This window comes from Seriola aureovittata, chromosome 6, assembly GCF_021018895.1.
Source record: "Seriola aureovittata isolate HTS-2021-v1 ecotype China chromosome 6, ASM2101889v1, whole genome shotgun sequence".
NCBI lineage: Eukaryota > Metazoa > Chordata > Actinopteri > Carangiformes > Carangidae > Seriola > Seriola aureovittata.
The window spans coordinates 22,357,543-22,373,607 of NC_079369.1; the positions used below are offsets into that span (position 1 = coordinate 22,357,543).

The 16,065-nt window shown below is 37.9% G+C and overlaps 1 protein-coding gene across 1 annotated transcript; it reads right to left on the reverse strand.

The window, feature by feature from the left end:
* Positions 1 to 120: 120 nt before the first annotated feature.
* Positions 121 to 14,643, reverse strand: slc25a24 (solute carrier family 25 member 24). The gene is made up of 10 exons (XM_056379153.1): positions 14,042 to 14,643; positions 11,504 to 11,630; positions 11,297 to 11,384; positions 8,470 to 8,581; positions 4,562 to 4,720; positions 3,955 to 4,107; positions 3,565 to 3,672; positions 2,679 to 2,846; positions 2,365 to 2,515; positions 121 to 1,403 (listed from the first exon to the last, which is right to left on the reverse strand). Exons 1-10 carry the CDS (start codon positions 14,219 to 14,221, stop codon positions 1,222 to 1,224), a joined length of 1,428 nt encoding a protein of 475 aa, XP_056235128.1. The 5' UTR covers positions 14,222 to 14,643; the 3' UTR covers positions 121 to 1,221.
* Between the last annotated feature and the right edge of the window lie 1,422 nt (positions 14,644 to 16,065).

Sequence of the window (16,065 nt, forward strand, 5' to 3'; positions counted from 1 at the left end):
AAGCTCGTACTCAGTTTAGAATATATGGAGGTTTAAAACTAATATCACATACATTCATTCAAATTAAAACTCATTTCATCCACAACAAACTGACAGCAAATGCACTCAAATCTTCTCGTGTGTATTCAAATGTTTTTTATTACTGTAAACACCAGTGTCTAATTAGCCAAATATTGGAAAGAAAGGCAAGAAAAGGGAGGGTGGAGAAGTCCACAGACGTCTGAGAGAAATCACATAAGGCACATTACTCCCCTGTTCACAATACTCACTGAAAAGGTGCCATAATAATGTCCGATATCAAGGAGACCTTTGTGGAACTAACAACACAAGTGAAATCCATTCTCAAAAGACAATACCTGCCTCAGAAATTAACAGTGAATGTCCAATGTGTAAATACATTATTGCACTTTGAAAGTTTCCTCAGATTGCTCACACAATTTTCAGGGGAGCTGTATAAAGCTGGAACAGTGTCTGGAATTAAATGAACAATGACACTTATCAACTGACTGACTACTTTTGAAGATCACAGAGAAGAAATAGCAAAATTATGTTTCCCCACTTTAGCAGATGATATCTTGGATTTCCCATCAGAATCAAGACTGGTACAATAAGGTGCTTTTTGGTCAAATATTAGCGGAACATGTGACACATTTCTGGTGACGTGACATCAACAGGATCAATACTTAAAATGACTTATATAAAAACATTGACATTTCTACTCAAACTAACAATTAAACCAAACATAAATGTGTCTTGAAATAAAAAAAAAATAACCTCTCCAAGTCTATGTGTTTTCAAAAGGTCTTAATATCCACTTCTTTGGTTGATTAAATGGAAAGTCAGTTGACCCAAACTCTGCCCTGAGACCCACAGTGCACTTAAATCTTTGGGTGCATCATATATGCAGTCTGGACAACCTCCACATAGATGGAAACACTGTAGGAGTCTTATTTATTTATTTATTTATTATGCGAGTGCTGCAGGATTTTCTAAACAGCTTCTTTCTCGTAGTGGCTCAACAGTTTAGCCAGAGTCCTGCAGTCACTTTAAAACTTCTACAGTGTCTCTATCTGCAGCAGTCTGAGTCCAGATGTTGGTGACCTACAGGTAAACAAGTTCTTTACATGACAGTTTCCCTAATATGTAAGAAGGGAAGTGTTTTGAAATACGACATTGCTGCACAGTATTTTATACTCTGGTATTCACAGATGACTCTGCTGCCTACTTCTGAATCCCCAGGCCAGAGCGCATGTACTCATACACCACGTAGCTGATGCTAACAGCCGGTATGACCTTCATGAAATTGGGCAGGATGCCACGGTAAAGTCCAAAGAAGCCTTCCTTTTCCAGAATCTTCTTCACCATGCGGCTCATGGGCATCTGCTCTGAGCCCTCCACAGAAGCTGAGAAAAGAGAGTTCAAAACACACGATAAAGGAAAACTGAAGTTTGTGACATTTCTGGGTTCTTGTCATGTTCAACGCTTATATATTTGGACAGTAACATAGTTTATTTTCTTATCTCCTTGTGTAAGCACAGGGGATTTGAAATGACACAATAACTGACATTGAAGAGCTGTCTTCAAACAGTGCAGGATTTTTTTTTTTTTTACACATAATCCCCTGAACAGGGCTACAGCTCCTACAATGATCCCCAAATAACAGTTTTAAATGCCCTCAGATTAAAGGGGAGAGTCAGCACTTTAACATCATAGTCACTGTTTTGTTTCAAATCCAATGTGTTGAAGTACAGAGCCAACACAAGAAAACTTAAAGACTGCACTGTACCAGGTGTCAGCAGATCAAGTCACTACTTAATAAGCACAATCAATAATTTTTTCTTAAAGTTTATGAGCCATTTGAACTAATCTTATGTACAATATTGAAACACACTCCAACCTACCAACAGAACGCCATCAGAAAAAAACATTTATATGAGCTTTTGGCTTTGAGTGGTATTTACTCAGTTTTTACCTTAGCTACACTATATGCCTTACCAAGGCTGTCCCCCCGCAGTGGAATATAACAAGGTGCATTTATAAGTATGATTTTGAAGTACTTGTACTTTACCTAAGTATTTTTGTTTTCTCTGTTACTTTATACTTCCATTCCACAACATTTAGGAGACAAATGTTGCACGTTACTTCACTACATTTATATCAAAGCTTTAGTCACTTTTCAAATTCAGATTTTGCACTGTATATGATCGGTTAATAAAATGTGATGCCTTTGTGACTGTGTGTATGTATTTTTGTAATTATCTTTTTATTCACTTTTTAATCTCTGGATAAAATTGTCAGTGCACTGGCTAGATGCCAGCAGTGACATTGTTTTTTTTTTTTTTAAATGGGGTTTGGTCATCATACCTTGAGCCTGCATCCTGGTGCGGATCAGAGCCAGGGGGTAGCTGGCTAACTGGCCACATGTGCTGGATATGGTACCACATCCAAGCAGTACCAGAACACCTGGGTTAGCTGTGTCTTTGGCGTAGTGGGACAACCAGAGGTTCTTCAAGCTCTGAGGATGGATACACAGAATGTCTTAATTTTTCATACTTAACAAAGTCAATGTATGGCATCTACAGAAAATATCTGGCCTTTTATTGTTTATAGAAAGATGTGTATGAAAGCAGAAGTTTGCATCTATATTTTCCAGACGAGAATCATTCATCACCACGTACCTCGTATACTGCAAGATCTATCCCAGCGTAGGGAATGATGCCCAGAATATTGGGAATGTAACCCTTGTAAAACGCCTTCACTCCCTCCTTTTTCATGATTTTCTTGGCACAGTCAAACATTCCTGAGTACTGCCCGGTCTTCCTCAGGGTCAGACGAGTTTTCATCACCTGAATAGACAGAATTTATCACTATTCTTCACCAGGCAGCACTTTGACCTTTTAAAGCTACTGTTAGCATATATATAGTGAGTGCTTCATACTGAAAAGATTATTTATATTCATACAAAATATTATACTCAAAATGTTTATTTTCTGCTAGGCTTGATCCTGTACTTCTTGTGGTAATCTATTCTGATGTTTTACCATTTGTAAAAATTCTTATTTTTTTAATTCCTTTGGCTATAATTAAGTCCACAATGTGGGAGAAATAAGTTCAAATGAAAATGAAATTGATGAGACATCACCTGACTGATTTTCTTAATTACTGGATTTTTAACTGCTCTAATACTAACAACAAAGCTTCATTATCCTATCAGGAAAGCCATCTGTATAATTTCTCACATTACAGGCACAACATACAAAGCTATTCATTCTAAAAAATCATGTCACAAATCAAGCACAATTAATGTAGACCCAACAAAAAAAATACAAATGTCAACACCACATATTTATGAAAATGAATCTTCTTTAAAATAATGCCACTTTTAGCGCACACAGAAATGCAACACAAACACTGTACATACTATATATGTACATCACATGTCTCCACAAGTTGTGGAAGGTTGTTTGCCTGTCTATTCTGTGGCCCGCTGTAAATATTACTACCACAAACAAAGACATACAAACCCTCCATGTTTCTCTACTGTTAAAGCTACATCTCGCTCACCTCCATGGGGTAGATGGCAGTTTGTGCTGTGGCTCCAGCCATTGATCCAGCCATGAACCTCTCGTGGGTCTGGACCTTCCCTGGCTCACTGGACAGCAGCTTCTTATACTGTTGAAACACAGTGAACACAGGAGTGAGGCATAAATACTCAATGAGAATCTATTCAGGATCATCTAATGTCAGTATTCAACTTCAGCTGAAACTACATTTTGTGGTATTACTATACTACAGTATGCTATAGTACAACATTATGATCTTTGATAGTAAAAAGTTATATCTGCTGATATGTGCTGCTCAAGCAGAATGAACATTACTGGCACTGTTAAATAGCAAAATAGAATTCATTTTTATTTGGCTGCAGCCAAACCTGAGGTGTGTGAATGAATTTACCTGCTCATAGGCCATGAACTTGATGGCCGTCTCAGGGGCGATCTTCAGGACGTTAACACCGTTTCCTCTCCACAGAGATGTCACACCTCCTTCTTTTAACATTTGCTTGAAACCACTGACCAGGCTGATTTTGTTGCTCTTAGAAGAATGCACCTGGAAATAATAAAAAAACAAAACACTTGAAACTGTACGCCATGAGAAAGGAAATATATTTATGAAGTATGTCTTAGAAGCATGTAAAAATACAATATATACAAATATAAATAAGAACAGGTTAACCACCTAAATAAGGAATTTATTTTTACTTTTGCCACATTATGTATAGGATCATCCTCTTCCTTTTCAACTGTAGACTAGTTCTGTACCATTTCAGCAAACAACACAAGTATGATCATATGTGGGATCACTTTATTTTTATTAAAATACTGAAAATACTGAATACTCTGCACCCTGCTTTGATTAAACCATGTTTTTGTTTGCTCTGAGTGACATATGGTCCCCTTAACAGTACATCTAACAACCCCTGAACCCAATAAGCACATTCAGATCATTCAATATGTGATTTATGAAGTAAACAACCAATAAAAGTGCAAGTCATATCACACACCTGCATGAAGACCTTCATTCTGTCCAGTGGGGCAGTTCCTGTACGGGACACAGCACCTGCCATGGCTCCAGCAGACAGCTGCTTCCACCACATACCAGTGGTCTTCTCCTCCTCTGTGAACTCATCTGGGATGGCGAGGCTGTCACCAATGTCCAGCACCTACACACAACATAATACCATTTAATCACAGTCAACGATATTCATTAAATACTGTGTGAAATGTGTTTAAGTGCTAATTCTGGCAAGTGTTTTTGAATCAGTTTTAGTCTTTTACCCTTTTAATGAAAATGTGCATTAGTTTTAGCCGAGTTTTTATCACTTTCAGTTTAGTTTTCGTCAGTGAAACATTCGTGTCATTTTCGTCACACATTTATATTCATTGCTTTATTCAGTTCAATGCTTTTTGAAGGTACAGCTGCCGCTATCTCGGTGTGCAGTTACCATGGTTACAGGCGTCTCTGCAGTACTACACAACACAGACTCACTTTCTGTTAGAGCAGAGACTACAATCATACTATTACTAGTACGGTTGTTCATGCTTACCTAGCATTACAGCAGCTAACTGTGGATTAACTCACCTAAAATATTCTTCATTTTGGGGTTTATTTGTGAGGAGGCGCTATATATATAGTATATATTGTTATCTTTGTTTAGCTAACACCTAGAGGACGGCACTAAAGACACCCGCCTGAAAATAACGTTAATGTTAGCTCCACGTCCATGTCGTTGGACATGTCCATGCTGCCTGCTCTGTTTTCATAGTTTGAATCAGATGTTTTATTTCCGCCTCTTGTCTAAATCTCAGTGGATTTGGGATGCAAGCAGTTTCTTATTAACAGTTGTGTAACAGCTTAAGCAGCTAAATCATCTGAACAGCGGAGGAAACTTTTATCAGGTGATACAGTATGTATGTATGTTGCTGAAGACTACATTAAAACATGTCCATTCGTCCGTCTTTTACATTATGTTTAGTTTATATTCGTTCAAAAATGTAATACATTTCGTCATAGTTCTCTTTACAAATGTATCTCTCTTTCAAGTTTTAGTCAGTTTCGTCATGAAAAAGAAGGTCGCTAACAATTATTTCTCCCATCACATTAGCTTTTTTAAATTAATAATTAAAAAATTATTAAAGCTTTTTATTTATTAAATTTCAACTTGTCAGTTCTCTCTCAAACTTTTATATGTAAACTTTTATATTTATGAGTGGTTTGTTCGTCATAGATCTGTGTGTATCGAATTGCTCACTTGTGGACTGCTTTTGAGATGCATTTTAACACACAGCCTCAAACCCACAGGTGACTCGCAGCATCACCTTGAATTAAACGCCTGGCAGGACCACACACACCATGTCCTCATCCAAAATCTTGCATAACTGCAGGTCCATGCTGAGAGATTAATTACATCACTGCAGGGCGTTTTAGAAAACAGGTTGTCTCAGTAACATAAAATCAGGTCAGATTGAAAAATATGTGGACAAAATCCTCATGTGATAAGAAGGCTTGAATTGATATTAGTGATTAATCTTAAAACATATTGTCTTGTACACAGACTACTGGTTCAGTCTTTGCTATGAAACCACAAATAGATGTGTAACAAATGAATAACATTTAGAGAAAACATTGATGTGAAACATCACATTACATCTGATATGAGATTAGAACATGGAACCAATCTGTCGTCATATAGATGCAGGGCCAACAACATGAGCATCTATTCAATGTAATAAAACACTACCTTTGTGAACCTGATAACATTTCTGTGAATTGAGATTTTGTCAGAGATGCGATGATCTAATTCTAAGATGATTTTTGTGGCTGTTTGATTATTGTACTATGTTGTATTTTATGGTAAACATAATACTTTGTCATCTCTTGTACGTACATGAAAGCGGAACGACAACATATTAAGAACCCCTTATAATATTAATCAATCCAAAAAACTTTTCCACCAAAACTACACTACACCCTCAAACTTTAACTATATAGATATAGACTATAAAATAGAGTCCACCCAGTGATGGATCTTTGAGGGCAATCTTGAAATCAACATTTGACACTTTTAACAATCCAATAAAAATGTACAAAATGTTAATTTTAAACATAAAGATACATTTCTGCTAAGGATCCCTCAAATTAGCTTAATATAGAATTGTGACCGTACTTAGCGAGACTTTTTACAGTAAATGGACAAAGTACATACTATACTACTAACACTAAATCTAAATTACCTCAGAATATCTCTGGCATTTCTGTACTGCAGTTTATGTTATTTACTGGCTGAAAGACACCAATACGTATATACAGTATACATGTTAAGCTACCCAGAGCTCTACTGTAAAGACACTTTCTTCGAATTCATGACCAGATGGCAAACTGAACCGAAAGGGGCAATACACAGACCTACCATATCCACCTCCACCTCATAGATCCCCCCATCATCTTCAAAGTCGATGAAAAACCAGTTTCTCTGGTGCTGCTGCTGCTGCTGAGGCTGCAGCAGAGCCATGGCCATCTCACGCCTTGGATGAAGCTGATCCAGTACTATGTAGTCCCAGTTTTGTAGAAGCTGCACCCCTAAACTGATCTGGATCCTTTACACGATTCTAATGAGGTGCCCTGTCAGATCCAGAGGGTCTGCAGATCCAATACAGCCTGAGGTGAGAAACTCTAACCATCGGTGTGTATTCTGGAGGTAGGGAAGCTCTCATTGCCATAGATGTTACCAACCACTGTTTCAGTCTCACCCTCCCCTCTCCTGTACTGTCCTGTTCTAGACTCGCTTCCTCTCTCGTCGACCTGTCCCAATCCCACTGACGAGCTAATCCCCCCCCCCCCACAGGTTAGACTGAAATTAGCTTATCTCTGTCAAGCTTAGCAGCTACAGGTTTATTTAACCTCTGAGGTTGTGCCAGTGAACACAGGCAGCAAACGTCAGAGATTAGCCATTGACTGGAACTGGCATGCAACAATTGTACATGTCAAGGTATTAATTCCACTTAGCCATTGATATACACCTGAAAATTCAGTTTAGCGTGGTAACAGTTGCAATCGCCGTTGTAAAAAAGGTCTTAAGGTCTAATGTCAAGATTCTTTTCCAGTGTCAACCTCTTATTTCTTTACAGTACAGACTTGATCACATTCAGAAGATACAAACTCCTCAGTCTCCTCCTCTCATCATGCTCTTTCCCCACGTTTCTCCCTCCTTTTCTCACCTCTCCCTTGAAAATGAATGATCTTAATCTGTTGACGCAGAGGTACTGATCTGTTGCCAAAGTCCTCTGCCAAATCCATCAGCTGACAACTCTCTTTCACAACTTTCCCCTTTAGTGCTGGGTTGGATCTTAAAATGAGGTCTGAGACGCACAAAGGACACTGAGGGAACAAGTTGGACGATTAACTCTTTCGCCTCCACATTGCTTCCATTTTAATTGAAATGATGATTTCTTTTTCAATGTGAGAGCATCCTCGACCTGCTCAGATTAGCCTTGGCTCCGGGGCAAAATGAAGGTTATAAATAAAATGCGTATTTTATGACTAATTTAGTTTCTTGGCTGTAATCACACCTCTTTTCATTGAAGAGAATATGTGATTGCAAAATGACTTGGCATGAGGAACATGTTACTGTCTCTTCCACAGGAAACAAAATCTATTCACTGCACTAACCATTCATGGTAATGTAATCAAAACAAAGGAGACATTAACAAGGAGTTAAAAATACTCATCTTTAAAGTTAGTCAGTTTTTTTGTTAATATTATTCTCTCTGTGTCATTTATTAAACCTTACACTGTAATTTACACTAAAATACTTTGAAATATACTGGCCATTATTTTGGTCTGTGTTTTATAGGTGTATTGCTGTATTATGGATGCATACAGTGTTGTTACTCAATGGTGCCTGCCCCTTACCGTGGTGTGCTTCCAGTAGCGGATAATGTCCTGCAGGTTGGTGGCAGGGTTAAACAGGAAGTGCTCCCTCCATTCATTCCAATCCACAGTCATGGTGCCGTCCACGTCGATACTGTACAACAAAGACAAACAGGAGAAATTTTACTTCACGTCTCCAATGATGTTATCTCGAGATCTTGCCTCAATTGTCCTGTCTATAAAGGCACTAGTTTGAGCTTTGGATTGGCTGATGTACAGAGATGTGTTCATCCTCCTTCATCTAAAATTTTATTTTATTTTAAAATGTGAACTCAAGCACCAATTATTTCAGACTCATAACTGTAACCATTTATGTGAAGGAAAACAACTGTGGACATTATTATGAGCACACAAGCAAACACCAACTATGGATGGAAAATAAACTGAATTTATCTAATAACACATTATAATTCTTTTACCAAGAAATTTGTAAATTTGTTAAGCATTTTTGGTAATTTTTGCCTTTTTTATTAGATAAATGTAGAGAAGAGCTGACTGGAGAGGAGGGGAGATAGTTGGATGACATACAACAAAGGTCCCTAGTCTGACTTGAATCTGAGACGTTACACGTAAACCCCTAAGCCATTAGGACAAACTTTGAATTTTTCAATAAATACATTGTCTGAATACTAAATAAACCTAGAATAGTCAGTGACTGATATCTAACCAGACGTTTAACATGTCAATCAATCCACAGTCCAGAATCTGTGGGATTAACATAAAGTACAAGAAAAGTAACATCAGGCACTAATTTATATTTTAGAAAACATAATTACCATTATATTTATCACAACATTGACCTCTCTGCCAAAGGAAACAGACAACTGGATCGGTAATAAGGCTGAAACTAGTTACTGTTCCAAATTCCATTCACTTTTTAAACCAATTAAATTGCTTCTTACCTCTGCTCATTCAGAGAGAGAGAAAGAGATTTGCCTGATGCTAACAGATCATGGTGAAAGAGCATACAAACAAGAATTAGGTCACAAGTCATTAAGAGTGAAGTCATGCAAATCACCACCAATTACAACACTAAAAAAAGCTTTACATGAAGTCCTATTAAAGAATAAAGTATCATACAAAATTAATAACTGAAATAGTTTTGAGCTTGTTTTTGTATGTTTTTAAACAAATTTATAAGAATATGGAAACCAAGTCACTTCCCCTTTGGTCACCTCTACAAGTAATGTCTGTCCTCATCTGCCTTCAGTGTAGGTCTTTTATTTCCTTCCTCTGTGTCACTTCAGTTGGATGGCACACATATCATCACTCTGTGGTTTTCAAACAAATCTATCAGTCTGATTCATTGTCATACACATCCTGCTTTACTTCTCTTTCTCGCTGTGTGTGCAGCTTCAAACTTTGTATATGCAAATACATGACATGCTGCTCAGCTCCCTGCATAAACCTGAACCAACTTGCAGAGCAACAACACTATGAAGTTCTATGTCTTTCTATTATAGTCAGTCAGTTTCTTTAAACTATACTTATACTCTCGCTGATACAATAATCTGTTTCCATTAAATTTAACAATTGATGTGGTTTTGCACAGAATTAAAATGACAGCAGGGCTTTGGAGTAAGCCTTAAGGTAAGCCATATGGTATACATCCTCTCCAAGTTACAATTTTTAACAAGGGACGTCATAGGGACTAAATGTTTGTTTCCCCACGTCCAGACATAATTAAACATTACCAAGCAAGCAGCTAGTGGGAGAGCCTGCTTTCTCCTTACATCTCCGTATAACAGTGCAATGAAGGAAATGAGGGTGCAACAAGTTTTTTTGTTTCCCCTGTGGCAATAGGATCTGACCGATCACTTCAGTCAAAAAGATTCATGATTGGATGAGAGACACTCCAATTTTTACTGAAAGGATAGCTAAAATTTTTCTAGCACTCTTAGCAATACAGATACTAGGTACTGTGGTAACACTTTACTTTAAGCCCCCTTATTTAGCATTTATAAGCAGTATGCAAACATTTTATAAATGCTTCATACACTGTAATGTAGCTGTAAGCAGGTATAAGTACATTTTTGTGTGGACTGCGACAGCAGGGCCAGCCCTATAAACAAATGTCGCTGACTGACTGAGTGATGAAGTCACACCATTTGTCTTGGCACGAACAAGCAGCGTTGCCATCTTAGCCTACTGTGTTAGTGTTTAATTATGTATTTGTCAACAACTATAACTCCTCTGGTAATGTATAGTATCATTGATTGGTAAATATCTATCTGTATTTAATTTTAAAAAATGAATAAACGATTTCTGCTACAGAGGGTGCAGGATGGAAAGAAATCATTCACTTTCGGCACATAACTGTGCTTTTATACTTACAAAACTGTGTGATTGCAATAACAACTTACAACCAATTAACTTGACCAAATGATTAGTGTTATGGTATCTCGAAGAACTGCCCATCCATCTTTGCCACTAAAAGTTTGAACACTTGCTGGCTGACAATATGCGGTTTGTTCAACCATTGGTACCCAGTCCTGCAACACATACATCACTGAGCTACCTCTACATTTACAGAGGATCCAAAAGTCAGAGACCACCTTCTGCACATTAGCATACTGTCTACAGCCCAGTCAGACTTCTTTCCAGCTCTTTATCTTGTACCATGTACACTTTAAACAGTTTATCAGTCCCTCACACTGGTCCCCACCTTTAATATCTTGGGCTCCAAACTGCTTTCTTTCACTATTAGTTTAAGATTATGAGGTTTATGCCACAATCCACAAGTGACAGGAACATTTTAATGAACCTGGGTCGATACATTTATGAGCAGCTACAAAATAAGCAGAAATACCTTTTAAGGATCTTCTCTGCATCCTCCTTGGTGATTTCCATTCCCAGCTCAGCAAGCGACTGCTTTATCTCCATAAAGTCAATTCGACCTGTTGAAAATAAAAACACAGTAGTTTCAGGTAAATTTCCGACATTAATTCAAATACTATTTGTACTGTGGTTAAATCCATAAACATGAAGTTTGCTGGAAAACAAAATGACACCATACCATCATTGTTTTTGTCCAAGCTCTTGAAGGTCAGCCGTAATTTCTTCTCATGCTCCTTTAGGTACTTGGAAAACTCATTGAAGTCGAGCCCTTCATCTTTGTCTTGGTCTCCGGAGGAAACTATTTTCTGAAGAAAAAAAAAACCCAGTATATTATAAATCCAGTTTCTTCATGTCATACAGCATCCACACCTGTTGGCTGTTAGGTGCCTGACCTGCACACTGAGTGAAGGTAGAAGTTTTGGTTCTGCTGTGACATGAGGCAAGTCTGCCATTTATTCCTCAAACAGCAGCTGCTGTTGCTGCTTCTGCCAGTTGGTGGCAAAATAACAGAGAGAAATGCTCTCTCACTTTATCTGAACTCACTTCCTGTGTAAACTCCATGACTGAGGCCTATTTGTCTTCCATTATCTTTCCCTTCCATAATTTATGCTGCTACCTCTTGATTGTATACTGTCTGCTTTACTTTCAATGATTTATCTGTGTTTTTGTAGAGGGATTATCCGAGGTCAAGAAAGAATTTCATTCAGTTGTCTTGCTACGCTGTGATGTTGCACAAAAATGTGCTGATTCAGGATCAGTTCCTCAAGAGATCAGCTGAAACCTAAACCTCTGTGTTACTATTGAACTGTTTCACAAGTCAACAGCTGATCCAAGCCATGTGGGTAGGTGCAATCCATATGGAAAATTAATGAATGGAATGAAAAATATGAATTATTATGATGCATATGGACTCTACTGGCCAAACGATGCTGTTGGAATAGGAGCCAGTGCGCATGTTTATTCCCTCTTTATCATATCATTATCATGTAATTGCTCAGATAGGGAGCGCTCCTGTTTTATAGCACCTGGTCACATGCAACACTGACCTCTTCTTCTGTCCTGACTCATGCTATTACAGGTAACGGACTCACTAATGAGCGTGAGGAATGCAAGACTATTTGATTAGTAAAGGTGGGACCATCCCTCTAAAAAGTCACAACCTACAGATAAAAAGCTCAACTACACTTAACAGTTTGACCTTTAAGCCGGTTTGAGAAGTTCAGGCACACCTTTTTATCATCAACTCTGCTCTTTACCAGCCTTTCTGGTATTTTTCAAGAGAAACCAGATCACTGATATAGTCGTGCTCCAGGCGATTTGTAATCATAAGAAAACAATGTGTGAGACAAGCCTGAGGAAACGAGACTCAAATTGAGATTCTGAAAATTTCTCATGAAGGTGTAACTTCAATTTGCATATCAGCTTGCAAGAAGCTGAACTTCAGCCTTGTCAAACACTTGGTCATTCATGGGTTTAGCTGCCAAAGTGTGTTTTTTTCCTTTTATATTTCTGTTTAATCATCCGCTTATTTTTTTTTTTTCTATTTGCATTATTGTCAGGAAATTAAAGAAGAATACTGTGAAAACATGAAGACAACAGATATGCAACAACAGTGCATGAAAATAATGAACTCCCTCCCTTTTTTCCTATTAGACTTGTCAATGTGAGAACATCTTCTGGAGATCATCATTTCACCAAAGGGAGTGTCTTTTGGTTTAGGTGACCTGAGTTTAGGTTTAAGATTAGGATTAAAAACATAAGCGATGGAACAAATACTCCATTCGTTTTTTAATTTAACCTGGGAAGACAGGAATGTTGCACGCTCCCAGTTATACACCCGCAAACTGCCGTGAACTACCACAGTCTGGTCTGTTTGACACTGAGTAGACTCACTGTTGCAGTTTGGGGTTAACTGCCTTGCTTAGTGGTGGTGATCAGAGAGCAGCAAAAATAGCTCTTTCAAGTCATGAATTCAAGATTTTACTGCATCAACGAAAAAATTCCCAAACTTAGATAAAATTAAATTGAAGATATAATAAGCTTAATATGCTGATGTGAAGATCATGTGATACACTGGGAAAGCTCCAGAACTGATACTTAATGGCTCATAAAACATCAAATCTACATTTCCGTGACCACTAAAGACAAACGGCATCTGTTGAGAAAGGTCATGTAATATTAAGGAACGCTCCTGAACAACTACTAAATGGACCTCTTGCTGAGACACTGATATCTCAGCTGTTCAAATAATGTTTTAAAATGCAATGTATTGCTCCTGAATTAGTGACACTGCAAACTTTTTTACCAGACACCATATTTACAATACTGAGTGGGCAGTATTTGGAACAACTACTGCGAAATAAATATAGTACAACGTGCAGACAAGTAAAGTAGTGCTTAAGTTAGTAGATGAGTTGACCACTGATGAGTAATTTTAAGTCATTTATCTAGGAACATTGCCAATCATTTACTATCAAAAAAATAATCAACAGAGTAAATGATAAATAGCTGCAGTCATAAACTAAAGTGAATGAATTGGCAGCATCTTGAATGAATGTACTGAGGCCTGTAATTAAGAGTTGGGGTTAATACTGAGGAACCAGCCTGTTCAGTTTATTCAGGAATGCAGTGCTACAGTAAGTATTTGTGACAACTTTCTCTCCCTACAAGGCCTTTAACTTTTTGTCAACTGTTCATTCTGCATCCATGTCTCTACCTGAGCTGCTCCCTTCCCGGTTTTGATGCCCATCGCAGCCAGGCCTGCCTTCAGCTCGGACACGTCCACTTTCCCATCTTTATTGGTGTCCAGCTTGGCAAACAGATCCTCGTACTTTGTCGACGCATCTTCTGCACACTGGCAGTCCGTAAAAAACAGCTTCCTTACGACTTGATACATGGTTGAATAGAGAGTGAAATCTACAGAGGCCTCTACAGCTCCTCACACACACACACACAGACACACACACACACTCACTCACTCACTCACACACACACACACACACACAAACATACACACACACACACACACACACACACAGACACACACACACACAAGTTGGGAAACTGGGCAGCACACACAAATCCTGCGGTTGTCACTTCTGGTTTCAAGCAGTTGGACGGTCCCGTGTTTGTTTCAAAGAGATTTCCGCAGTTCAGCTTAGAAAAAAAGCGGTACAAAAGTCCTCATAAACTGGTGTAGTGTGTAATCCGGTAAATAACGAATATAATGAAGATTTACAGAACGCAGTGGCGGATGAGGTAGGTTAGTAGCGCTGAGAAAAAGGGTGGGGAGATTCGGTTCAGTTTGCCTAAGAAGACCTCCTCTTTTACTGCGCGCACACACACACGCATACGCACATTACGGAGACACACCCTTCAACAACAACACACTGATCTGTAACTACAAGTATATTGTTTCATGCTGTATATTTCCATGTATAGCTGCCAAGACAGGTGAAACTTTTACTTTATAGTTTTCTTCAAAAAACATCTATTCATCATGTATTATTAAGCTTTTACGTTCTGATTTTTTACACACACGCCAACAGGATACAGACTATGTATTCATATACAGTATAGTATAATCCCTGCCCCCATAGTGGGCTCAGTGGTACAAAGTTAATATGAGTAATCTGTTTCAGTTCAGTGAGTCATACCCACAGGAATCTGACAGCTGGTTCAAACAAAACATGTCCCCAGAAGTTTTTAATTGGGGGTCCATTATTTTGAAGGCGAGAGAGGCAGAGAGGTGGATGCTGTTGAGGGTGGAAGACATCAGCACCAAGGAAATGTTAGCATTTAAAAGAGGAAATCCGATCAACTGGATGTCAGATTGATCTCTTAAACTCTTATTTTTCCATCCTGGTCTATTTTTACAAACTTTTAAAAAACAAAGTTTTAAAATCCTCCTAGTGTGGATCCGAGAGTTTCCAAAGATGCCAAATGTTAGACTGATATTATTATTATTATTATTGTTATTATTATTATTATTATATTATTATTATTATTATTATTATTATTATTATAATACATTCTTAATATTACTTTTATTGTTGTTGTTGTTGTTGTTGTTGTTGCTGTGTGCCGGTGTAAGAATAATATTGGTTATTGCACAAGAAAAAATATTAAGAGGCATAGATAAATAACTATATCAATATAACATATAAATATGACGGATGGCTTTGAAGTAAAAAACAATTTGAAGAGTGTAAAATATTTGTCTTCAAAAGTGCTTTTCATAGCAGTGGCTACATTGTACCACAAGGTGGCGGCAAATGTTATGTAACAGCAGCTGGTTTCACTTTGTTGTTATTATCTGATCAATCAGTGCTGCTGTTGTCCTGACTGTCGCCAGGGGGCGATACAGGGAGGAGGCGGGCTTTATTGAACTACAATCAAGGTAACAGCTGACATCACAGTACATCCGTTACATTTATACTTACTTCAAAATAAAAGCACAGATAACCGTGAACCATAACAGAAAAACAAAGTGGTATCTAAACATTTTTGTTATTCTTTGAGTGAGATGTGATTAACCATTTCCTGTAACTTTGGATCACATGGACGATGAATATGACTGATTCAGAAATGTTGTAGAAGGAGGGTTGGCTGCCTAAAAACACTGGAAGCTGTGATGTTAGGTATAGGGGGTAATACTGAGTGCTTAATAACTTTTTGCATTTTCAAAAATGAATTTTGACTAAGCTTTTCTGAGAGATGATTATAAGTGGACAATGTTAC